Source organism: Mastomys coucha, unplaced genomic scaffold, assembly GCF_008632895.1.
Source record: "Mastomys coucha isolate ucsf_1 unplaced genomic scaffold, UCSF_Mcou_1 pScaffold23, whole genome shotgun sequence".
Taxonomy (NCBI): Eukaryota; Metazoa; Chordata; class Mammalia; order Rodentia; family Muridae; genus Mastomys; species Mastomys coucha.
In genome coordinates, this window is record NW_022196906.1 from 16,490,740 (window position 1) to 16,516,745 (window position 26,006).

Here is a 26,006-nt window from a genome sequence, read left to right on the forward strand (position 1 = left end):
GCCAGCCTGGTCTACAGAGTGTTCCAAGAGCCAGGACTACACAAAGAGATCCTGTCTCTAAACAAACAAACAAACAAACAATCAAACCACACAAACATAGACAGGCACATCCAGACCGAAGCTGAAAACGACCCCCCACCCCCAGCGCTTGGGTTTTGAATTATTTTGGTGGCCAAGCATGAGTCCCCCTAGTTTACACTTGGTCAGTTTAGACAAAGAGTATCTTAGAGGCCCATAGCTATAGGTAAACAAATCCCTCTCTGGTCTTGAGCATATCTGACCAGCTTGATCCAGACATCCAGAAGCGGGTCGTTGCAGCCAGAGTGGAGGTGGGGGCAGTGAGGAAGAAGCCAGAGATTTGTCATTTTTGTTCTTTAAGGCCCCCTTTTCTGTCTCTCAGTCTGTCAGGGATGTGTCTAGTTCCTGATCCCTCAGCTATATCATCTTATGAGTTACTTTGAGATCTATCTTATACACAAATGAGAAGCATTTATAAATGGTTTATAAATTCCATGCACATTTTTCCAACGTGGATCTTTTTAGGAGAAAGCCTGACCTTCGAAATGGGCAGCAATCCCCTAAAACTCCAGTGTCTGATACAAATAAAGTGGGGGACAAATTATAAAATGTCTTAAAGTGTAAGTTCCCCTCCTTTCCCTGATGGCCTTCCCCTGAAAGACCCCCATAGCTGGGGAGACCCTTACTGAAGTCTCTGGAAAACACGACCACCCAATAACTCACGAGAGACCTATCTTGCTGCAATCACATGAGGTTTATTCCAGATCTGGGGTCGAAGTCGTAGCCTGGCAGGCCAGAGGGGTTCGACCATGAGCACGAGGAGTAAGGGGTATTTAAAGGGAAAAAATCACAAACTAGGGGGGTGAAAGGGTTATCAGGGAAACATAACAAGAGAACATCAGAAAATTCCAAAGGAACCCATTACCTAGCTGAGTCAGTTCACAAGGAAGTCATTCTGCTCACTCATTGTCTAGAGGAATGTGGTTTGGTCAATGCTATCTTCTTAATGACTGACCGCTGTCCTGTTCCTTATTCTGGGCAATGTTATCTTCTTAATAGCTGACCGCTATCCTGTTCCTGGAACTGACCAGTCCACCTTCCTGGCTCGTGACAGAGACTTCCTATGCCTTCTTTAAATAAAGTTTATACATTAATGCATTTCCATTAACATGCTTTTTCCAAATTTCTTAATTCAGTCTTTCACCCCTAGCTTTCATATTAGATATATCCCCAGAAATATAAATTTAAATGTTGTAATATTCACATAAAGAAATCAAAACTAATGCAATGGATTATAAAGACAACCATTCAAAAAGCAATGATATGTTTTGCATTTCTCAAGTTGGGAAAAACTGAAACAGATGAAATTAATCCCACATGGATACAACATGTTTCCATTCCTCTGGTTATTTTTACACATTTTATGCTTGCCAACACTGACAAAAATGGATTTGAAGCATCTTTTTATGAATGTAGATGCCATTAATACAGATGATGTGTCTACTGGGGATGGGCTTTTGTCTTAAAGTGATATAGATAAACATAGGGGTGTGCCTAGAACTTGTTTTAGGGTTTTATTTTAAATCTATGCAATATTGTTTTATACTGCACAAATCTGAGAGGCGGTAATGAGCAAAGGCATACGACACGCAGAGATCCCACACACTGAGTGTCCTAGATGCTGAAACTCATTCTTCTAACTCCCAAATCTACAGTAAATACTAATAGGACAGTTTAAAACAATACAGACTCAGATTACAATAGACCAATACCCCAAATCTCACACGAGGACAAGGCTCTCTCTGGATACCTCCCCCTTCCCCTTCTTTATTGTTTCCTTCTGGTCATTCCACATTTTTACAGAAAGGGAATCAAAGTCAGATCTGACAAGAGGCAAAGATACCCTCTCTATGGAAAAAAAAGTTAAAGCCATCAGTAAAGGAAATTTACGGGCTCTGACCGTCACCAGAAAATGTAGTCCTCACTGAGTAAGGTGAGTCTGGGACTGGTTTGAACATGCTCTTCCAATTCCCATTAACTTTGGGCCTTGATCCTCGCCAGACTGAGTAGTGAATGCTACTGCTGAGTCTTGAGCAAGCAATCAGGATTCATGAAGATGTGGAGTGAGAGCCAGGTGAGTGTGCCTAGTCCAGGGGCTCCACTTCTCCTGGTCACTGGCGAGGAGGCCTAGATCCAGCCTGTATACATTCTTTGGTTGATGGTTTAGACTCTGAGAACCCCAAAGGTCCAGATTGGTTGACTCTGTTGGTCTTTCTGTGGATTTCCAATCCCCCTTGGGGCCAGCAATCCTTTGTCCTATTCTTTCATAGGAGCCCCCAAGCTCCACCCACTGTTTGACTGTGGGTGTCTGCATCTGTCTGAGTCAGCTGCTGTGTGGAGCCTCTCAGAGAACAGCCATGCTAGGCTCCTGTCTGCAAGCATAATAGAGTATCATCAATAGTGTCAGGGACTGGTGCTTGCCCTTGGGATGGGTGTCAAGTTGGGCCAGTTATTGGTTGGCCATTCCCTCACTCCCTGTTCCACCCACAATCCCTGAATTTCCTAATCACAGGACAAGAAAGGTATTGAAATCACCCATAGTTACTGCATTGAGATAAATCTATGATTTTGGGTGTGAGATTGTTTCTGCTATGATCATGAGTGCCCCTTTGTTTGGGACATATATGTTTATGGTTGTCCTATATGTTGGTTGATTATTTTTTCCTTTAATAAGTACAAACTGTAACTCATTACTTTTTCCGGCTAGTTTTGGCTTGAAATCTCTTTTGTCTGATATTAAACCAGCTACCCCTTATTTCATAGATTCCTTTGCTTGGAATACCCTTGTACATCTTCTTACCATAAGAAGGTTTTTGCCTTTGATAGATGGATCCTACTTTCTAATCCAGTCTGTGGGTCTATGTCTTTCTGTTGGGGCATTAAGGCCACAAACCTCCAGAGTCATTACTGGCAATGTGCATTGATTCCTGTCATTTTGCTTATTTTATTTCATCTTCCCCAATCTCTTTTCATTACTTATCTTGACATGTGTTATTGTTATTGTTGTTCTCTGTAACCTCTTGGGTCTGTTAATTGTTCTCTCCAGATTGAAACATTCCTGTCATTATCTTCTGTAGCGCTGGCCTTAAACTCATAACTTTCTTTAGCCTGTTTTATCTGATAAAGTTTTTATTTCTTCTTCAATTTTAATGGATAGTCTTCCTGAGTTCACAGTTTTGGTCTTTCAGGACTTGGAGTCCACATCTCTGGGCGCTTCTGACTTTAAAGGTTGAACAATCATGTGTCACTCTCATATCCTGCCTTGATAAGTGTCTCCACCTTTCCCCCTTGCAGCTTTCTGTAACCTTTTCTTCTTTGTTTTATAATATTTTAATTCTGTCATGGAGAATTCCTTTTCTGGTTTTGTATCATCTCTTTCTCTAGGTTTGGAAAATTTTATTCTATGATTTTACTGAAGATATTTTCATGCCTTCATCATTGTTTCTTCTCCTTCTTCCACACCCATAATTTGGCACTTGGGTGTTTTTATTTGGTTCTAGATTTCTTCCATATTTTATTCATATATATGTGTTAAATTTTCTCATTGACCTTTACTGAACCATCCAATTTCTAAGCCTTTCCTTGCATCCCTGGTTTTCTGTTTTTGGCATGCTGAGTCCTATTGCTCAGGCTTTCCACTGAAGCTTTATATTGCTTTGAGATTTTCATTTCCAGCATCATTCTAAGTTGGGTTTTCTTCAAAATTTCACTTTATTTTCATGCTTGTATTGACTTCTTCACATCATACCTCTCATGGTCTTTGGCATGTTCCAGTTGTTTGACCATGGATAGAATCATTCTCAATTCTTTGTCTATAACTTCTTCCATGTAATACCACTAGGAAACGCTACTATGGAAGTTGTAGTTTTTGGAGGAGACACATTATTTTGGTATGTCATGACTTTTATTTCTGTGTTGGGATTTTTGTATCTGGAGTTGACTGAGTTTTTCTATCTTGTCCAAATCACTTTTCTTCTTTAAGCCTATGTGTTTACAGTGTTCAAGGAAGGAATACTTCATTGCAGGGTTGAGATCTCATTTTCCTCTGTTTCTGGTATTTGAGGATACAGCCAGCCTCTCTCCGGGTCATCTGCTTCTCTTCGAGATTCTGGTGTCTTTGGCAGTTTGGTCTAGCTCTCTCCCTCAAGTTTACAGTGCTAACCTTTTGCATGAAGCCATACCTGTTCTCTGCACAATGGTCATTTCCTCTGTTCACAGAGGATCAATGTCACTTCTCCTTGATTCTTCTCTTGCCTTTGTCCCTTCTTGATGTCTCTATTCAGGCACCAAAAGCATCCTTTCCTTACTTTACCAGGCTATTATTGTATAAATGGTATAGATTTTTAGGTCCCTTGGATAGGCCCAATTGGAACTGACATTCCTGATGACTCCACTCAGTAAAAGCTGAGTCCTTGTCTAAATTCCCTAGATGCAGTTAGGGTTACCTCTCATAGCAGAGGATGGTGACAATGGGAGATAAAAACTGGCCAGGCAGATGAGAGACTGGGACCTCAACTCAACCTTGGTCAGGAGCCAGAAATGGGATTGGCCCAGCCCTGGATTGAGACTAAGGATGCCAGAAGTGGCTTGGATTTGTTTTCTAGTTTGGCTTCCTGTCAACCTTTTTCTACTTTTGTATAATCTATAAGGACACTACTGCGTGGAAATCATATGTGAAGACAAGATTGAAACTGAGAGGCAACTGGATCCTTGGTGAGTGGTCAGGGGCCTGTCTAGCTCATATCCCATGTCTTACCTGTTTCTACATAAGCCTTATACTAAGCTCATAGAAGCCAATGGGCATGCATTGCCTGAGATATAATCACATTCAACAAGCCCAGGCATCAGCTTCATTTTTTCAGTCCTTGCCTCTTCTCTCAGATTCTCACCCCATTTTTCAGGCCTTGGCCTCCTCCCTCAGGTATTTGCCTATTCCCTTAGTTACTCAACTCCTTCCTAGGGGGCCTCAGCTTTTCTATCACAGTTCATAGACCTCTCTTCCTTCCACAGATCCTCATCCCCCAGATCATTAGTTCCAGTTGATCTATGGAAACTGGAGACCACTAGCCCCATGTCTCCATGTTCTTTGAGGCACTTCTAATCCTAGTGTATACACAGCCTTTCCAGCCATAGACCATCCCAGCACAGAGTGGCGGGTCATGTGGGACTCACCTACCATAGACCTTTCCTGGTTTGCAACTTCCCTTTTCTGGCAGTGACCAGTACTACCTTTTCCACCCATCTTCTGGTTTTGCAGTTCTCACAAGGAGGGGCTAGCTGGTGTTAAAAGAGCCCCTGGCCTTCTGAGGTGATTGTTTACTATTGTTCAACATAGTTGTTGACAGGAACTCATAAACTCAAGAGGGAAAATTGGCTGCTCTGGGGTTACATGAAGATGTGATGGAAAATGGAACCCAGGGCCTCACAACTGACAGTCAAGTCCTACGGAACTGGATACCTCCCTCTTTTTTTAAATTTAAAAAATTATTTATTTATTTATTTATTTATTTATTTATTTATTTATTTTTTGGTTTTTCGAGACAGGGTTTCTCTGAGTAGCCCTGGCTGTCCTGGAACTCACTCTGTAGACCAGGCTGGCCTCGAACTCAGAAATCCACCTGCCTCTGCCTCCCAAGTGCTGGGATTAAAGGTGTGTGCCACCACCGCCCAGCTACCTCCCTCTTTTTTCTGAGACATAGTCTCACTAAGTTGCCCAGGTTGGCCTTGAATTCTCTCTATGCACCACACTGTTCTGGGACAACCCATCTTCTTCATATATCACCCTTCCCAGAGGCCAACCTGGTCTAAGCCACCACATCAGGATTGTAGGTAAGATCTGAACCCAGCTCTATGCATGCTCCCATGTTTTTACCTTAAGAGAGCCCTGAAGGAGCAAGGTGAAAGGAGTGGAGAAGGGATGAAGCGTCTGGGCTGCTGCTTTGGGAATCTTGACTCCTGGGTTAGCAAGCCATCTTTAGGCCAGTCAAAATCCCTTCACAGACCAGGACTCCACATCCATTTTCTGGGTCACAAGTGCAAGCTACTAAGCACACACAAAGACACATAGCTGGGGAAGAAAAAAAAAAAACAGGCGGGAAAGTTGATGGCCCGAGTATTAATCCCAGTGCTTGGGAGGCTGAGGCAAAATACTTGCAAGTTTGAAGCCAGTTTAAACTACATTGTGAGTTCTAGGCCAATCATGGCTATAGAGAAATGGCTCTCAACCTTCCTGAGGCTGCCACCATTTAATACAGTTCCTCATGTTATATTGACTCCTAACCATAAAATTATTTCCATTGCCATTTCATAACTGTAATCTTGCTACTGAAAGGAAAAATTAAAGCTTTAGACCTGTGCTGACTAGGAAGAAAAGTTATGGGCCTAAGAATCCATCACAAGCTGGCCCACATAGGCCTGGGAAGGAGCAAGCAAGTTGTTAGATATCATAAGAGCTGGCAGGTCAAGAAGACATAAAACTATAAACATAGAGAGGAAAACATGTCTAGGCAAACGAGGACATGTCCAAGGCCCAGGCCTGCAAAGACGTGCCTGGCGGACACTAAGTAATGGACCATCTGGTCCTCTCAGATATGGTTTAAGGTCAGATGCTTTGTTGACTCAGATTAACACCAACCTTAGGAATTTTCCACTCTGTTCTGCACGTAATAGTTAATATTTGAACTAGCCAATCATGTATGACCACACTGATCCCTTTGTTTCCCCAGACCTTTTCCCTATATAAACCCCTAAGTTTTAAGCCTCGTGGTCGACTCCACTATCTCCTGCGTGAGATAGGAGTGGTGCCGAGCCAGAGTGCCCTGACATTAAAAAATACCTCTTGTAATTACATCAAGATAGTCTCTTGTGATTCCTTGGGTGCACGTCCTCCCGAGATTTGAGTGGGGGTCTCCCCCAGGGGTCTTTCACTACTGTCATGGATCATAATGTAATTATCACAAGGTCATTTGACCCCAAATGGGTCTCAACCCAGAGGTTGAAAACCAATGCTGTGAAGTGTAACCCCATGTGAAGTTAACAAATGGGAGCGGGGCATGATGAGCAGAGAGACACAGAGAAGCTGTGTAGTATGGTCTATATTGGGTGCCTGGCATTTTAAAGGATCCCCAGTTGCTACTCAAGTGGCCCTTTAAGAATTCTTAGCACCGTGTCTGCCTGCACACTGCCCTGCTTCCTGCCATGAATCATCATGGAGTGAACCTCTGAACTGTAAGCCAGCCCCAATGAAACGCTTTCCTGTATAAGAGTTGCTGTAATCATGGTGTTTCTTCATAGCAATTAAACCCTATCTAAGACAGAAATCAGTACAAGGGACTGGGGTATTGAGGTGATAGGCCCGACATGCTTTTGTTTAGAGGAATGTGGACTTGGGGACTTTATTGGCCATCCTAGGAGGAATGTGGAAGACACTGGTGCTGAGGGTGATTTAAACTCGGGGGCCTGGCGCAAGAGCTTTCAGAGAAAAGATTTAGTATGTTGTCTAGAGATTCTTCTTGTTATATTTTAGTGAAGAATGTGGCTGTTTTTTGCTCTTGTCCAAGGGGTCTGCCTGAGGCTAAAATCAAGAGATTTAGATTAATTGCATTGACAAAGACAGTCTCAAAAAACAAACAAACAAACAAACAAACAAAAAAAAACCAAAAAAAAAAAACCAAACCTAGTTTACACTTATGAGGAATATTTTGATCAAGCATAGCAAGCTTAGAAAGGAAAATACAAAGAGTAAATTGCTTATGCATTTGAGGTTGAACAAGGGATATCATGTTAGATGTTAATATGACCTAACTGGTTATTGTTGTTGTTGGCTTTTTTTTTTTGGGGTGGGGGAGTGGTTCAAGACAGGTTTTCTCTGTGTAGCTCTGGCTGTCCTGGAACTCACTCTGTAGACCAGGCTGGCCTCAAACTCAGAAATCCTCCTGCCTCTGCCTCCCAAGTGCTGGGATTAAGGGCATGTGTCACCATTGCCCAGCAATATTGTTTTCATTTGGACATAAGGAGACATGGTTGTGTCAAATTAACAAAAGGATGGATTGTGATGGCAATTCTTGGTTGTTAACTTAACTATATCTGGAGTGAACTACAATGCAGACCTAATAAAGATCTTGTGAAAAGGTAAAGAAAAGCTGAGGTCTAGGCAAGGTTGTACAAACCTTCAGTCCCAGCTGTCTGGAGACAGAGGCATGCAGATCTCTGAGTTCAAGGCCAGTCTACACAGCCAGTACCAGGACAACCAAGCTTAGGTATTGAAGGAGCTGGTATCTAGAACAAGAGGGCCATTTCCAGTTCTAGCAAGTAGCAGAAATGTGCAGCTTTGGCCATGGAGCTCTGGCTGTAGAGTCAAGAGTAGGAGGACTTACTAGGACACTTGGTGCTGATTAGCTGGAGCTAAGAACTTAGGAGTGATGATTAAAAAGAGACCAGCACCAAGTATATGCTTGGCCCAGGGAGTGGCACTATTAGAAGTTGTTTGACAATAAACAATACAGTGAATCACTACATAAATCACTATTTAATAAATGGTCTTTTCTACATTACTCTACTTCAGGAGCAAGTGTGGAGGCCAGGGAACAACTTAAGAGGAGTCAGTTCTCTTCTTCCACTATCTGGGTCCCAAAGAGTAAACTCAGGCTGTCAGGTGCCATTGGACACCTTTACTTGCTGAGCCAGCCCAAGATACATTCCTCATCAAGTTTTACTCTTTAACTACTTCAAATGTGTAGCTGACTGTATTAGTCAGGGTTTCTATTCCTGCACAGACATCATGACCATGAAGCAAGTTGGGGAGGAAAGGGTTTATTCAGCTTACACTTCCACATGGCTGTTCATCACCAGAGGAAGTCAGGACTGGAACTCAAGCAGGTCAGGAAGCAGGAACTGATGCAAAGGCCATGGAGAGATGTTCCTTGCTGGCTTGCTTCTCCTGGCTTGCTCAGCCTGTTCTCTTATAGAACCCAAGACCTCCAGCCCAGGGATGGCACCACCCACAAGGGGCAATTGAGAAAATGCCCCACAGCTGGATCTCATGGAGGCACTTCCCCAACTGAAACTCCCTTCTCTGTGATAACTTCAGCCTGTGTCAAGTTGACACACAAAACCAGCTAGTACACTGACCATTAATAATAAGTGGAATAATTCCATCTAGAATTTTCAACATTTAAAATATTAAAGTTTATTATATATTTTACTCAAAGAATATAAATTACATTATTATACAACTATGTGAGAAAACTGAGTAAAGGAGAGCAGGTCTATAGGCTTTGCTCGTGTACTTCATTTTCAATTATGTATACCTGAGGGTAGAGTCCCCTGGAGCTGGAGCTATAGGTTGTGAGCTACCCCATGTGGATGTTAGGACTTGTACCCAGGTACTGGGTTCAAGAGCAGTATGTGTTGAGTCAAATGACTTGGCTAAATAAAGGTAAGTCATTTCTCATGTCACATGTAACCATTCCACAGAGAAAAAGTCCTGCATCTTCTGTGCTTGAAAGCCAGACTGACTCTGCCTAAGTTGCCATAGATACTATGGGAACTCTTGGCTAGTGGATTCTGTCATTTTTAAAATAACTGGTAGATTTTTTTGTTTGTTTCTTGGGCTTCTGACTACATTGACAGCTAGAAAAAAACTTTCACAGATGTAATGTTATCTCCTTACTTAAACTCTGTTTCCATTAATTAAATGCTTCATATTTTCTTTTCTTGCTATGCCACTGTTCTAATATTATCTGAGTTCCTATAAATTTGCCTAACTCTAATAAAACATTCCACTATACAATCTGACTGCTCATGTTGCTAACTCATGTTGTTATCTCTTTTATAAACTTATAAGCTACAGAAAAACTACTCAGATCCACCTGTCATGAACCAAATAGGCTCCATCCAGTTAAGTACATCTGCCTAACCTATTCCAGAGGGTGGGATTCTTCTGGGTTTCAAATGTTCATCTTAAGAAAGAAATTTCTTTCTCCTAAATGTACTTAATCTTATTCTTTATATATAATAATGTGTTTCAACATCTTGTCAAGTCCAGGCACTTACTCTATCTAGGACACTCCAGAGAAGCAACCTCCAGATGCCCCATCTCCTGTCATAGACACAGACGCTCCTACTAGACTTGTTCCTTCTGACCTGTCCTCAGACAGCCCCAAGACCCTGGGCAGCAAGGAAAGAGCCAACTCTCCCAAGACTGGACAAACATCCCCCATACCCATCCTTCTAGGTTCCCTAGAGACACGTCGCCCCAATGTCAGCATGAAGCAGCCAGATACCACGATGACCCTGATCCTGCTTCACCATCACCTCTTTCTAATCTTTATTTTTTTAATTAAACCAAAACAGGAATGTTCACATTCTGTCTAAACTCCACCCCACAGTTACCTGGCACCATCCAGGTATGCTCCTTCCCAGTTACCTGACAACATCCAGGTAGGCCGGCCCACTATAAAGGGGGCTGCTTGGCCCTTCTCTCTCTTGCTCCTGCTTCCCACTTGCTTCTCTCTTGCCCTCTTGGGCTCTTTGCTTTCTCGTTCTCTTCCTGCCTCTCTCAATGTGGTCATGGCCAGCCTCTACTTCTTTACTCTCTCCTTCTCTCTGCCTTTCTCTGTCTCTACTACCCTCTTAACTCCAGTCCTCATGCCCTGAAAAACTCTATTCTATACTATACTGTCATGTGGCTGGTCCCTCAGGGGAGGGGGATGCCTTGGCATGGGCCCACTGAGGCACCCCCTTCCCCCATACCTCACCACAACCCCATAGAACATATTTTTATAACCATAACATACCAACCACACAGTCTCAGTCAGTTCTGCACTTGGCTCACTGCTTACTCAATTCTTCATTCTGAGTTGTAATTTTTAAAGTTTTCCCAAGTCCATTATAAAATATCAAATGCAAATACTCAACACAATGAAAAAATTCTCAAAACAATATGAAATAGCCCAGAAGTACAGCCTGATATCAAAGCAAATCCCTCCCCTTCCCCCGTGAGAACGGAGGTGGTCCTTTCATATTTTTATCAACTGTCAATGTAACTGTATACTGCACTTTCATTTGGACAGCACACCCCAATTTTTCCCCAGATGTGTGGGCCTAATTCAGTGTTTTTTTTTTATACTATGCAGTATATTGTAGAAAAAATATGCTCTAATTTCATTGTATTGGTTTGTAGATTATCTTTATGGATTCTCAGGTATTAACCTTTCAAACTTCTCCAAACCAGTTACATTAAGAAGCTCTTATCAAGAAAGCTGTATTGCTTTCTATCCTCACTAAGAGCGGCCATTTATATTTGCTTTTCTGTTAATTTATTCCTTTTTTTTTTTTCCAGTTTTTTGAGACAGGGTTTCTCTGTATAACCCTGGCTGTCCTGGAACTCACTCTGTAGACCAGGCTGGCCTCGAACTCAGAAATCTGCTTGCTTCTGCCTCCCAAGTGCTGGGATTAAAGGCGTGCGCCACTGCCGCCCAGCTTAATTTATTACTTTTACATTTGCTGGATCTTTGGATTTTTGTTTGGGACTTTGCACTTACTGGTAATATTATTTACCCAGGCTAAATATTCTTTTACTCAGTAATTTGAGAACTATCACAGTGTAATAGTGAAACATGTGGATTCTGGAACAGAACACAGGCTTGCTTACACAGGTCTGTCACTTGCAATGTTGTTCCAGAACCGTTAATGTTCATTTCATTAGGGTGGTCAATAATACATGATAACACCAAGGATAACCTCATGATAAATGCTCAAGGACAGCCAGTCTTTTATATTTTGCACATCAATTCTTTTATTATCATGTCATAAGTATTTAACTTTTGTGTTTACTATTTGTAAGAATGGAGTTTTATAATATATTAGCATATGTTAACATATTATACATAATAATGGATTGCATTATATTTTCATACATGGCCTCTCATGCACACAAATAAATATAGAAATTAAAAAAGGAAATCCTCCACAGAAATGCCCACAGACCAACTTAAACTAGAATAAATATTTCCTACTCAGGTGATTTTAGATTGTTTCACTAACCATTAAAAGTAATGAACATATATTATAAACTTTAAAACTGAATTTCATATATAAACTGAAACAACCTTTAAGGGGTACTGTATAACGGAAGCCTGTACATGTCTGTAAGGACTATTCATAGTCTGTGCTGTGAAAAGTGAAAAGGTAAGCCCGAGAACTTCTTTGTGCTTTCGAGCTGTTTGTAAATGCAACTCTACCGACCTGTATAAAGATTCACCTCATTACTTCTCTCAACTTGCTCCTGTTCTAGCTGCTGACCACTCAGTCTCATTCACCACCTCCTCAAATGTGCATCTCATCACCACATTCTGCTGAACCCCCCAGAAAGGGTCCTTTACATACCTGCTCATGTAACACCAACCCCAGGAACATTCAGTAAGACAAAGACTACGCTAGATATGAAGATATGGACGGCGTAGTGTCACAATGTCCCCCACACAACCAGGACATATATAGCAATACATCACACAGAGGTACAATTATTTATTTATGTCATAAAATACTTTTATAATATACATAAGAAAAATCTACATTTAAATGAGTAAGAAATATAATAGCAAGTGATAGAATTTAGTGTTTATAAATGAATCCATCAATAATTAACAGTCAGAGAAGAAATATAAACTATTTAAAAACTGAAGCCATGCATTTCAATATTTTTAAATTGCAAGAAGGTACTGGGCTTTTAAAGGTAATACATAGCTTACTATATTTTTCAGTGATCTCAAAACAGATTTGTAGAAAGTGTCATAGATAAACATGAAAGGGACGTAAGACAAGAACTTGAGGAAGCAAAGGAGACGTCCCCGTAGCTTGGTAAAGGCTCTTCTGTACGTGTTCTTCAATTTACATTCGTTCTTATTGTAACAGAAAAAGCTAATATGTTAATATGAGGACTTTAAGCGATATGAAAATAACTATAGTAAAGCCTGAACACTGTGAAAATGTGCCCCGCACTGCACACTTAGGATCAGAGTGAACGCGAGCTGTGTGATTTTTCATGCTTCTGTATAGAATATGCAGCCCCAAATGTTAGTGTCACAGGGCTCTTCAGAAAGCAGGTCCAACTAGCTTAAACTAGTAAGCATTTGTTGTCTTTTCTCATCTCCTTACTAAACACATCCTGAAATGTTTCTGTTTGTGACCTACAGGAGACCTTAATACCTTAAAATCCACAGCTCCAAAGGACAATTTGGAACTTGATTATAATATGTACTTTTTGTCATGAATAACTGGCTAGTGAGGTTTCATAAAATAAATGAGACTCTTAATGTTATATTTAGCATGAATAGCAATTCTCATGAATATTGTTAATATTTGACTGTCAAACATGTATGAATACAAGACAAACTGAAATTTTACATAGAAAAGATATAAATACTGCATAATATGTAGTGAATATTTGCACATACCCTTTTATATTTAAAGCATAAAATACAACTTGCAAATCTGGTGCTTCTAACGATGTCTTCTTAAGACACGTTCTGACACAGCTAGCAAAGTCTCTCCATGGTATAGAAGCTCCCTCGGTTTAAGGCTTTCCAACAGGCTTGTAGCATGCATCAGGCTGCCAGAGGCGAATATCAACAATAACCTGGTTGAGTTTCTGCATCCAGAGATCCCGCTCTTCTTTAGTATCCGCAGAGAGCCAGTTCCTGCAAGGGCAAACAGAGGTCGGCTTCCATCACACCATTCCATGTGTGCCCTCCCTCCCCCCAATGCCTTTGCTTGGAAAACAAAAATCCCTCAACGAACCAAGACTTGCTGCCTACCAATAGCTATGCAAGGGAGTGCTTCTCTGTATAATGGTGTACCATCATTCTTAACTGGGTTAACTAATCATCACACTAATTTCTTAGTGTTTCTTTTTTCTCTTTTCTTTTCTTTGAGATGGAATCTCAGTCTCAATGAGTGACTTCCTACACATCCCCATATCTATATTCAGCAACAACCTGGTGAATAAAGATTGTGTCACATTCTAATCTCCAGCTCTAATCACAACTGAAGACTGACTTCAAGCTTGTCTTGGGCATTTGTGTTGGATAGTCTCTGCTGACCTGACATAGGGTAACCTGGGAAAAGGAAAGCTCAATAGAAAAAACATCAGACTGGCCTGTAGGGTAACTCCGTGGGGACATTGCTTTGATTAAGAACTAATGTGGGTGGTCCTACCCCTGGGCAGGTATTCTGGGTTCAAGAAAGTATAACAAGCAAGCCATGAGGAGCAAGCCAGTGCGTAGTGTTCTTCCATGGCTTCTGTTTCCTTTCCTGTCTCCAGGTTCCTACTTGAGTGCCTGCCCGGACTTCCCTCAGTGATGGACTGTGACATGGAAGGGAAAGGCAAATAAGCCCTTCCTCAATTGTTTGTGGCCTGGTGTTTATACTTAGTGATAGACTTGGCTTCACTGACATTTTCCATATGCCTAAGAACAAAGCCAGGAGTGACTTAGTTGACAGAAATAAGTATGGTACAGTACATACTTGGTGACACAGAGTGTGTCCCTACATTGGCTGACAAGAGTCTCTCGGTCGTCTTCTCTTTGTGGTCGGACAGTAATTAATTCCAAAGTGTTACGTCTTGCACAAAATTCTCTGTTGGCTGGTTCTATCTGATGACTGATACAATTGGCCAGATTTATCCTTCCTATGGGATTCTTTAAAAATAAAATGTACAAAGCATTAATAGAAAACAAGCAAGGTTATTTAGATCGGTACGTATTAAGCAGTTTTTAAGTTTATAAATTAAAGTTAGCAGCCTGGGGTTTCACCTAGCCTAAGTCATGCACACATCCCTCTCTGAGCAATGCTCTTAGCCAACTACTGATGACCTAGGACCCTCACCTGCATCAGGCCGCACATATACTTGCTTTAAACAATGGGAAAATGTTCCCCACTTATCAATCACTTATTAATAGCCAGATTATTTTCAAACACAAAGGAACACAATCCAGGAACTACAGGCAATGGACTGACCTGCCCCACCTGAGTTTGGGTACATGTTCAATAACACACATCTGTGCTCCCATGGAACCTTTTAGGACAATCCCATATTGATCCATCTTATGACTATGTATGCATATTAATACAATACATGTGTCTCCACAATTGAACACATACACTACACACACATCCAAAAAACATCATAAATCATTAGAAAACAATGTAAATAAACTTTACATAATAGAAGGTTCCTCAAAAAAACTTTTTAATAGAATTACCATATGATATAGCAGTCCTACTAGAGGAATTAGTGGGATTGCTCTAGAAATAAAACCAGTATGTCAAAGAGATCCCATTGCAGGATTACTTGTAATAGTTATGATATGGAAAGAACACAAAGGACTATCAAAATATGAATTAATTAAAAACGGAGGCACTCATACACAATGGGTGATTCTGAATGAAAACAGCTTTGTGAAAGATGAACAAGAATGAAGTCGGAAGATATCATGGCAGCTGAAATGAATCAGGCACAAGACCCAGCTATACACTCCTTGGCATATGCTCAAAGGACTGAAGGTCCTATCCAGATACTTGTCCAGCAATGCTTATCACTGCTCAATTCACAATGGTTAGGAAATGGAGACAATGCAAATGTCCTTCAACAGATCAATGGATATGAACATGTGGTACACACACAGTATGGAATACTATTCAGCTGTTAAAAGAATGAGATTTTCAGACAGATGGAAGAAAATATACTAAGTGAAGTACTCTAGACCTAGAAAGACAGACACTGTTCTCTCTCTCATTTGTAGCTCCTAGTTCCAAGTACAGATGTGAGTACATGACCTGGAGTAAATACAGAAAGCAAAACAGTAATTTTTCTGACTGCAAGGTAAGGATGGCCTTCGTTTTGTTTTTTGATGTTAAGACAAAGCAGTACAAGCAAGCAATATACCAGGCTGATAGGTCCAACTCCCTTAACAATAGAAAGTGGAGTCAAACCAAAACATTAGTGAGATGTAGTTTCAACCCCCCCAAATGATAAAGAATTGAGAAAATTAGTGCCTGATAAAGTGGTACATGCTTGTGATCCCAGACCTTGAAAAGAAGGTAGGATCAGGAAGATCTCAAGTTATAGGACTCTCTGGGTTACATGGCAAGACCCTGGTCCAAAAAGAGATAGAGAAAAATGGATCAATGTACGACAAAGATACTTTACTATTGCTTTGTTACTTTTCTATTACTGTGACAAAGAGCACGACCAAGACAACTTATAAAAGGAAATGCTGGGGGTGGCTCATGCCTCCTGAGGGTTAGATATTCATAAAATCTATGACTATCTCAGCAAGGAGCATGGCAGCAGGCAACTGGGAATGGCGCTGGAGCAGTAGCTAAGACTTACATCTGATCTTCAAGTTGGAGGCAGAAAGAACTGGGAATGGCATGGGATTTTAAAACCTCAAAGTGACAAATCCCCAAAAAGGCCACACTTCCTGTCCTAGTTAGGTTTTCTGTTGCTGTGATGGAACACCATGGCCAAAACAACTAGGGGAGGAAAGGGTTCACCTGGCTTACACTTCTAGTTCCTCATCAAAGAAAGTCAGGACAGGAACTCAAACAGAGCAGGAAGCTGGAGGCAGGAGCTGATGTAGAGGCCATGAAGGGGTGCTTGCTTATCATAGCTTGCTCAGCCTGCTTCTCAACTGAGGTTCCCTCTTTTCAGATAGCTTTAGCTTGAATCAAGCTAAAAAAGAAAACTAGCTGGCATATTTCCCAATCCTTCCCAAACAGTTTCACCAACCGGAGTCCATGTATTCAAATATATGAGCCTCATCAAATCCTCACAAAGGTCATACACAGAAGACAAGGTGCTTCACTAGTAAAGAAGACACAAAGGCAGACATAAACAATGTATGTCTCACTCATACTGACAAAAGCTGCTGATACTAAAGTGTTCATGAGAACGGAGAACCTTTTGGAGCACTTGCAGTTCCATCTACAGACTCAACTGTGAATAGAGCTAACAGGAGAGGAAAAGTATGTATAATGAATCTGATTCAGTCTGTCTCATCTATGTGACTCAAATCCTAGTTCCTCTTTACACCTCTGACAACAACTGCAAGATGATATGCAACATCGACATCATCACACAAATCCTTAGGTAGCAGAGAAAAACCAATTAGTTTTGTACAATCTATGCATTCCACACATACTCTTTCTCTGAGGTTTTGGGCTATTTCTTTACCTTCCATCCTTGCTCGATGAACTATTAAGAGTTCATGTTCCTCACACCTTCTATCTTCAACTTCACTGGCCTTATCAAAAGCCACATGGCTGCATTTAAATGCAGTAACGCGCAAACACAATAAGTCAATTCACTATGACATGTTTGTACAGTGGAATCCTGTACATAGAGGAAAAGGAACAAACTAGGACAACATGCCAACCTAGACTAACTGCACATTCCACACCAACCAAGTGGTAGATACATGTTATCATTCCTGTAATAGCTAACTATGTGCAGTTATAACAACACAACTAGAATGCTAGGAACACAAAGGCCCAGCACACTCCCACTACAGGCACTATCTCTGGTAGAAGAAAAGGTCCTATGGGGAGTTTCAACTGGAGAGCTTACTCAAAAATCATTTTTTTTTTAATGCTTTCTTGAATCTCTTAAATGTTTTAGAATATATTTAAAAAAAACAATAAGCCGGGCGGTGGTGGCGCACGCCTTTAATCCCAGCACTTGGGAGGCAGAGGCAGGCAGACTTCTGAGTTTGAGGCCAGCCTGGTCTACAGAGTGAGTTCCAGGACAGCCAGGGCTATACAGAGAAAACCCTGTCTCGAAAAAAAAAAAAAAAAAAAAAAAAAATAGAGCCTGGAGAGATGGCTCAGTGGTTAAGAGCACTCATTTTTCTTTCAGAAGACCCAGACTCATTTGCCAGAACAACACATGGTAGTCACAACCATCAGTACTCCAGTAACAGGGGGATCCAATGCCCTCTACTGGCCTCCATGGGCACCAGGCACACATGTGGTGCAGACATACATGCAGGCAGTACACTTATACATATAAAATAAAAATAAATCTTATTCATTTTTTCATAGTTTTAATGACTATAATGTGTAGGCAGCCGCTTGGACAATCGAATCCAAGACGCACGCAGTGGCAGCGACCCTCCCGAGTGGGCTCATGCAGGTGCCCCTCCCAAGCGGGCTCATGCAAATTAGGTGTCTCCCGAGAGCTGACCAATCATGCGCCAAACCCGAGCAGGTGCATGCTACCAAACCCCTCTCAAGCAGGTGTATGCTAATGAGGCGATTGCCAGGGAACCAATCCAGGAGAACCACGAGAGCTCGGGCACGGGTATATAAGGGGCTCTCTCCAGGCAGTCAGAGCCATTCCACGCCACTCTGCCGAAGCGACTATGCAGAAGCAAGAACTGCCGCCGCCTCCCCATTCTCCACGGAAGCAGGAAGAGCAGCCGCCCATTCCATAGAAGCAAGAAGAGCTGTGGCGCCTGGGAGTCGGTAACACCTAAAAGAGCCATAACACCTAGGAACCTAGGAGAGCTGTAACACTTGGGTACCTGAAAGAGCTGTAACACAAAAGAAAATTCCTGAGTAAACCATCGAGAGAACTGTCGATACTGCTGCCATCCGGGCAAGCAAGCCACCATTACAATAATGTAATGCTATTTAGCAACTATTAAAAACATTATAGGTAAGTCTATTGCTTTAGAAAGATATCAGAATATCTTATCAAAAAAAAAGCTCATTTTAAAAAGTATCTGTTTGCTGGGCAGTAGTGGAGCATGCCTTTAATCCCAGCACTTGGGATGCAGAGGCAGGTGGATTTCTGAGTTCGAGGCCAGCCTGGTCTACAGAGTGAGTTCCAGGACTGCCAGGGCTACACAGAGAAACCCTGTCTCGAAAAACAAAAAACCCAAAAACTAAAAACCAAAAAGTATTTGTTTTTGTTTGAAAAAGACAAATTCATAGTCTGGGGATCTAGGCAAGCAGCACCATCCTTGCCTAGCAGGCGGATGGGACACAGGCTCAGTCTCCAGCACGAGCTGGGCAGGAGTAGGAGGTAAGGGAAATGATTCATGGATGCATATATAATTACTACTATATATTGTTAGCTACAGGAGAGCACACAGCCAGAACAGGAACAGTTATTCTTCATTAATTCACACAGAAGGGAAGCTAAGGAGTGGGGACAAGGGACATGCATTTATGAAGCACCTCAGAAGCCCAGCAGGACCTTCCCCATTGACTTGAGTTGTGCCAATTACCTTTCGCCTCTCATCGTCTGGGTAAGTCCAGTAAGAGATACAGTTGCCAGAGAGAACACACCATCTTCGATGCCAGGCACCAAAGCCACTAACATCTTCAAATATGGTCTAGAAGTTAATTAAAACACTGATATTAGAATCTATCCATCCATCCCTCTCTCCATCCACCCATCTCTCTCCTTATCTCTCTATCTCTCTCTCTATCTAACTATCTGAGACAGGGTGTTTCTGCTGGCTGTTCCTGGAACTTACTTTGTATGTCAGGCTGGCCTGGCCTTGAACTCACAAAGATCCTTGAGCCTCTGCCTCCCAAACTCTGTGATTAAAGGTTTCCACCACCTGGCTGACATTAGAAACTTAAGAAAAATTTCCATATGTTATGGTATTTTTTGTGCAAATATATTTGCATGATTTTATCATATATTTCAGTTCAGTAATAAAAGTTTAATTGTCTCTATCAAAAATGCATCAAAGAATACCTAGATCAAGCTGGGCACAGTGGCACATACCTTTAATTGGGAGGCAGGTGATCAAGGTCAGCTAGAGCTACATAGAGTTCTAGGATGGCTAGAGCTAAGTAAGACAGACTCTGTCTTATAAAGAAACAAACATACTAGAGTAATGGCAAAACTGAGAGAGCCAGTACATGTCCTTTGTAAAACGATGTGAACATTTTAGGCAGCTGACATTTTCACAATAAAATGTTGAAAGAAACCTACCACTTCTATTTCAAGTGTAAGAAAGAAGCAGGCTTAATCCTCTGCAGGACTAATCTGAGCATGCTCCTACCTCCTTTCTCACTACCTCTGAAAAAGGGTTGTTCAACCCCCAACTGGCAGGACCCACATGTCGAGGAACCCTGCTTTAGGAACACTGAAGAAAGGGTAACAAAGAACAGATGATGACACTCACAAGAAAACCTTTCTCCTCAACAGTTGAATTCACTTGACAGCTTATTTTTAAACAGATGTGACCTTCCAACGGAGATAAAAAAGGTACCTGTGAAGAACAACAGAACACTATTTGTAAAAATCATTTCAAAGTGTGCTCTTGATAAATATGAACAGAGAATACTATACCCTGAAAATAATCACATGCTAAAGCTGAAGTATAAAAGAGCTACCAGTTCCTTAGCACCAGCTAATTCTTAAAGATACTTCTGAGTCCATTCACAGCAGGAGTCTGGAGAGAACGACTGCCTCTATCCAACAATGCAGCAACGCTCAGCAGTACAGAACACAGAAAGATCGCAAAGGCAGTCCTTAATCTAAATGAAATTGTAAGTCATCAAAACAATCAAAAAGAGCACTGGGTCAACTGTCTTTCCCCATTTCAGGAACTGATTCAAAGCTTAAACAATCACAACAGCAGGACAGAAGTATAGGGACAGACACAGGAAATGGAGCAGAGCTGAGAGCCAGGAAAGGGCTGGAGATGGGGCAGTGGGCAAGGACCTGGGTAGCCTGCTCAAGGCGTGACCCAATCTGTAGTACTGAAAGACAGAGACCAAAAGCCTACATACTGATACCCAATTATTTGTGCCTTTCTTGCCAATGAAACTTTGAAAACCATGCCAAGACTACTCTAGAAATAAAGCAGTCTTGAACAAATGGTATTGAGAAAACTGAAAATTCACATGCAAAAGAATAAGGCTGGTGTCTTGCTTGGGCTCCCACTGCTGTGCTAAAACACCATGACTGAAAAAAGCATCTTGGAGAGGAAAGGACATATTTTATCTTACATTTTCAGTCACAGTCCATCACACAGGAAAGTCAGGGCAGGGAGGAGTGCTGCTTACTAGCTTGCTCCCTGTGATTTTCACAGCGCTCTTGTCTTGTACAGCCCTGGATCATCTGCCTAGTAGTGCCGCTGCCCATAGTAAGCTGGGCTCTCCCACATCAAAGAAGATGCCCTATTGATTTGCTCACAAGCCAATCTGGAAGTATTTTCTCAATTAAAGATTCCTAATCTTGCTGGGCGGTGGTGGCACACGCCTTTAATCCCAGCACTTGGGAGGCAGAGGCAGGTGGATTTCTGAGTTCGAGGCCAGCCTGGTCTACAGAGTGAGTTACAGGACAGCCAGGGCTACACAGACAAACCCTGTCTCGAAAAGAGAAAAAAAAAAAAAAAAAAAAAAGGATTCCTAATCTCAAATAACTCTATCTTATGTCAAGTTGACAGAAAAACTAAACAGGACAAGCTAGACTTTGCCCTCACACCAAACATAACTTAACCCAGGATAGATAATGACGTAAATGAGAGCTAATATCACAGAAATATCTTTTAGATATTTTTTAGAAGAAAACACAGAAGTAAAATTTCATGATCATAGATTTAGCAATGAATTGTCAGATATGATATAAAAAAACACAAGTAACATGAGAATAAAATAGGCTTCATCAAGATTAAAATCCTTTTAGAACAGGGATTCCTCAAGAATTAACAGCAAACTACAGAGACCCACAGCTGATTAAAATGCAGAAAATAAATGACTGCTGAGTGAAGGAGGGGCAATAAGGTAACAGAGGAAGGGGGAATGACAATGGGATGTACTGACTCAGGAGCAGTGATGTGGGCTGTGCTGACTCAGGGGCAGTGATGTGGGCTGTGCTGACTCAGGGGCAGTGATGTGGGCTGTGCTGACTCAGGGCTATGGCATGGTGATTGCATTCCTGCACTCACAGCAGCTGTGATTACCTGTACTTGTGGGAGATTAGGCCTGTCAACATTCTGTCATGAAAGGGGAAGGTGCTCATAGGGCCCCAGATAAACAGTTGAAGAGCAAAGGAAAGACACTTTCTTCAGTGGTGTAGCCACAAAGGTTCTTAAATCTCTGGAGTAAATGTGATCAAAATATTTATGCATGTATAAAAATATATGTGCATGTATAAAAAGGAGGAACTAAAACACACTAATATGTATATTAGTATATGTTAATATGTTAAAAACAATTATAACAATTATAGCCAACAGCAGTGGCACAAGTTTAATCCAAGCAGTGGGAAGTGGAGGTGTTTAAGATCATCTTCAGATACAGAGCAAGTTCAAGGCCACGCTGGTTACAGGAGGCTTTGTCTCAAAAAACAAAACAAAGAAAAAAGAAAAAAACAAGGGTTACTAAGATGACTCAGTGGGTAAGAGTGCTTGAGGCCTGACAGACAACCTGAGTTTGATCCCCAGGGCCCACATTGTTCTCCGACATTGTCCTCCAACTTACATAAAAGTACTATCATGACATGCACAAGTACACAACCAAGTAAATGTAATTTAGGAAAAAAAAAAAAGGACTACCACAACACTATAATCACATGAACATGAGACAAAGGAACTGGTTCTCAAAGTTGTGTTTGCACTATAGAGATAGCTCAGTAGTTAAGGGCACTGACTGTTCTTGCAGAGGTCCTGAGTTCAATTCCCAGCAATCATATGATGGCTCACAACCATCTGTAATGGGATCTGATGCCCTGTTCTGGTGTGTCTAAAGACAGCTACAGTGTATTCATATACACAAATACATAGATAATTCTTTTAAAAAAAATTAAATGATTAAATAAATTTGTAGTGCTAGAAAAGCCAAAGAACGGGACTAGTGAGATGGCTCAGCAGGTAAGAGCACCTTCTGCTCTTCCGAAGGTCCTGAGTTCAAATCCCAGCAACCACATGGTGGCTCACAACCACCCATAATGAAATCTGATGCCCTCTTCTGGTGCGTCTGAAGTCAGCCACAGTGTACTCATTTATAATAATAAATAAATCTTAAAAAAAAAAAAAAAAAGAAAAGCCAAAGAGCTCAACAGCAAAAGGGCAAAAAGACAAAACTGAATGCAATTCAAACTCGAAAGGTAGATGGTTGTGTGGCTCAAATTCAATCATACAGCCACTTCAAGCCACTGCACAGCTCCTAGGATGGTTATGTCTTATAGGAATATCCAGGGTTCTGGATCTCTGTGAAAATTGTTTGGTGGTTCTTTATAAGGATAAGCCAGATTATCCATATGACTCAGTTATGTTCCTGGGGATAAGCATACACAAGCACTCATACATGTTCATATATCCATAGAAGCAATTAAATGTCATTGAAGAGGTTTACCTAGACAGAGACAATGGGTGTACAACACCATGAATGGGTAAGAGCCACCAGACTATTCATGTCAAAACTTCTGTTTTTGTTGAATGAGTTTTATCTTAGTGAATCACTGTTTATTTATTAAGCTATGTGTGTACCTGTGTGGAGGGTTGTTTTTCTTTTATTTTTTTTTCATTTTTTGGAGACAAGGCCTCAGTACATAGTCCCCAAGCTGACTTTAAACTCAAGAGATCTATCTGTAGCTTTCTCAAGTTCTGGAATTAAAGATGTGAACCACTACACCCAGCTGATCATTTTAGAAGCAATGAACTCCTAATACATATAATGAATGAATTTTAAAGTACATCATGTTGAGCAAAACTGGTTAGACTTAGAAGATCACACATGTGTTTCCATTTACAGAAAGTTGAACAACAAGCAAAACTAATGTAGGACAGGAGTTGAAAGAATTGTGTGCAGTTGGGACTGATGATAAGTGAGTGGCAGAATGCTGTTGGCTGTGCTTGGAGTTCATTAAACAGGAATAAATGTCAAAACCCATTCAACTGTGCCTTAAGGTCTTTACATGTACTTAAATTTAAAACCTGTTTTTTTTCTTAACCAACTTGACACAAGTGTGTATGTGTGTGTCCACGAATGCGCTCACAGCACAATTATAGGTCAGAGAATGACTTGATAGAGTTTGTTCTAGTCACACTCCGGTCCTAAGGCTTGTGCAGGCAGTGCTTCATGGCAAGCCATCTTGCCTGCCCCTTGACTTAACAAAAACAAACAAAACAAAACAAACTGAACTTTTCTTTTCAGCAAACGAAAACCATGATGGAAAACTACAACCAACCAAAACAGAACTGTAAGTCCTGTCCCAGGAGATTACTCTATAATCCAACTCCATGGCCAACAGCTCAGGCAACACTGAGGAGGAGGGAGTGGGAAGACTGTGAGAGCCAGAGGATTAGCGAGCTTGGCTAAGATGATTCTCCCAGGAATATCAGAAGCTGCCCATTAATGTCAGAGGCCATGAATTTGAAAGGGAGCAAGAATGGGTGTTTGGAAGAGTTTGAAGAGAGAAAAGAGAGGGGAGAAATTACATAATAATAATTTCAAAATGAAAGAAAAAAGATGGGGCTGTAGTGATGGCTCAGCACTGACTGTTCTTCTAGAGGTCCTGATTTCAATTCCCAGCAACCACACAGTGGCTCACAACCATCAGTAATGAGATCTGATGCCCTCTTCTGGTGTGTCTGAAGACAGCGACAGTGTATTCACATACATAAAACAAATAAATCTTAAAAAAAAAAAAGTTTCCTGGTGTTTGAGCTAAGATGACATGAAGACATCAAACCACTGTTAAAGCAATAGGTGAGAAGCACTAGGCTCCGGAAGATCTGGGCCTCTGCTAGGGTCCCCGTGGAAGGTGCAGGGGGCTGTCCTGCCTGACAGGTGAGTGGCATCCTGCCTGCCATGCTTCCCTACCAGCATCTCATGCTAGCTGCAGACAGGCTGGAGAACAGAGAGCCCAGCTCAGTCTCAAGGTATCTGAAACAAAAACTGAACCAAAACAACCCAAAGGTGAACTTTAATTTTAAACACTCTGGAGGCTGAGAGGAGTGCCACAAGTTTGAGGCCAGCCCATGCTACATAGTAAGTTCAAAAGCAGAAGCACACAGACTGGAGAGGAAAGGCACCAGAGGCAGGGCAGTGTCCTAGTCCCAGGATTCCAGCATTCAGGAGGCCGAGGATCGCAACACATTTGTGGTCAGCTTGGACTACATGAAGAGACTCAAAAAGAAAATCAAGTCTATAACAATAGAGTTTGGAGATAAATGGAACAAATCGCCAGAAAGTTTAATATATACTGCAAAAATCAAGAAAATTGGTGAGGGGTACCCTACTGCGCATGAGTCCCTCAGTTTGAATCCCAAGAACCCATATACAACACACACCCTCTCTATCTCGGAAAAAATAAAAATTAAAAAACAACCAAAACATGTAAAACTGAAACTACATTGTTCCTACAAATAAAGTTTAGGAGTTGATATTTTCTTCCAAATTAAAGCATGGTGACTATCTAGCATGAAAATACCTATTTATATAAGATTTTAAAAAATTAAAAAGGGCCAGGCAGTGGTGGCACCTGCCTCTAGTCCCAGCACTCGGGAGGCAGAGGCATGTGGATCTCTGTGAGTTGGAGGCTAGCCTGGTCTATAAGGCTAGTCCAGGGCAATCAGGACTGCACACAGAATCCTTGTTATGAAAAACAAAAACAAGAAACCAAAACCAAAACCTGTCAAATCTTCCTTCCTAGCACACAGGATAGAAGGTTCCTGTCCTAACCCGCTCTGTGTGAGCCTTTCTAAGGCATCCTCACTTCACTGATAACTACTAAGAGACATGAACTGCAGCCTATGTCCAGGATAAATGAACAATGCAAGTCATCACACCCTGGCACAGTGTAACAGAAAAAGGCAGAGAGAATTACACACACACAAAAAGGCATAAACTGCATTTCTTTACAAATAAGAATGTCTAATTGGTCAAGTGTCTTGGCA

At 41.4% G+C, this 26,006-nt stretch overlaps 1 protein-coding gene across 3 annotated transcripts in view; it reads right to left on the bottom strand.

Annotated features, from left to right (window-relative positions):
• Positions 1–12,589: 12,589 nt before the first annotated feature.
• Anln (anillin actin binding protein) overlaps positions 12,590–26,006 on the bottom strand; it is a 59,713-nt gene continuing 46,296 nt past the window's right edge. For all 3 annotated transcript variants that reach the window (XM_031343022.1, XM_031343023.1, XM_031343021.1), the window contains 4 exons: positions 20,283–20,369; positions 19,371–19,478; positions 14,605–14,777; positions 12,590–13,778 (listed from right to left, as the gene is read on the bottom strand). In XM_031343022.1, the coding sequence (XP_031198882.1) occupies positions 13,655–13,778; positions 14,605–14,777; positions 19,371–19,478; positions 20,283–20,369 (492 nt within the window). In that variant the 3' untranslated portion in view covers positions 12,590–13,654. The remainder of the gene's footprint in view (positions 13,779–14,604; positions 14,778–19,370; positions 19,479–20,282; positions 20,370–26,006) is intronic.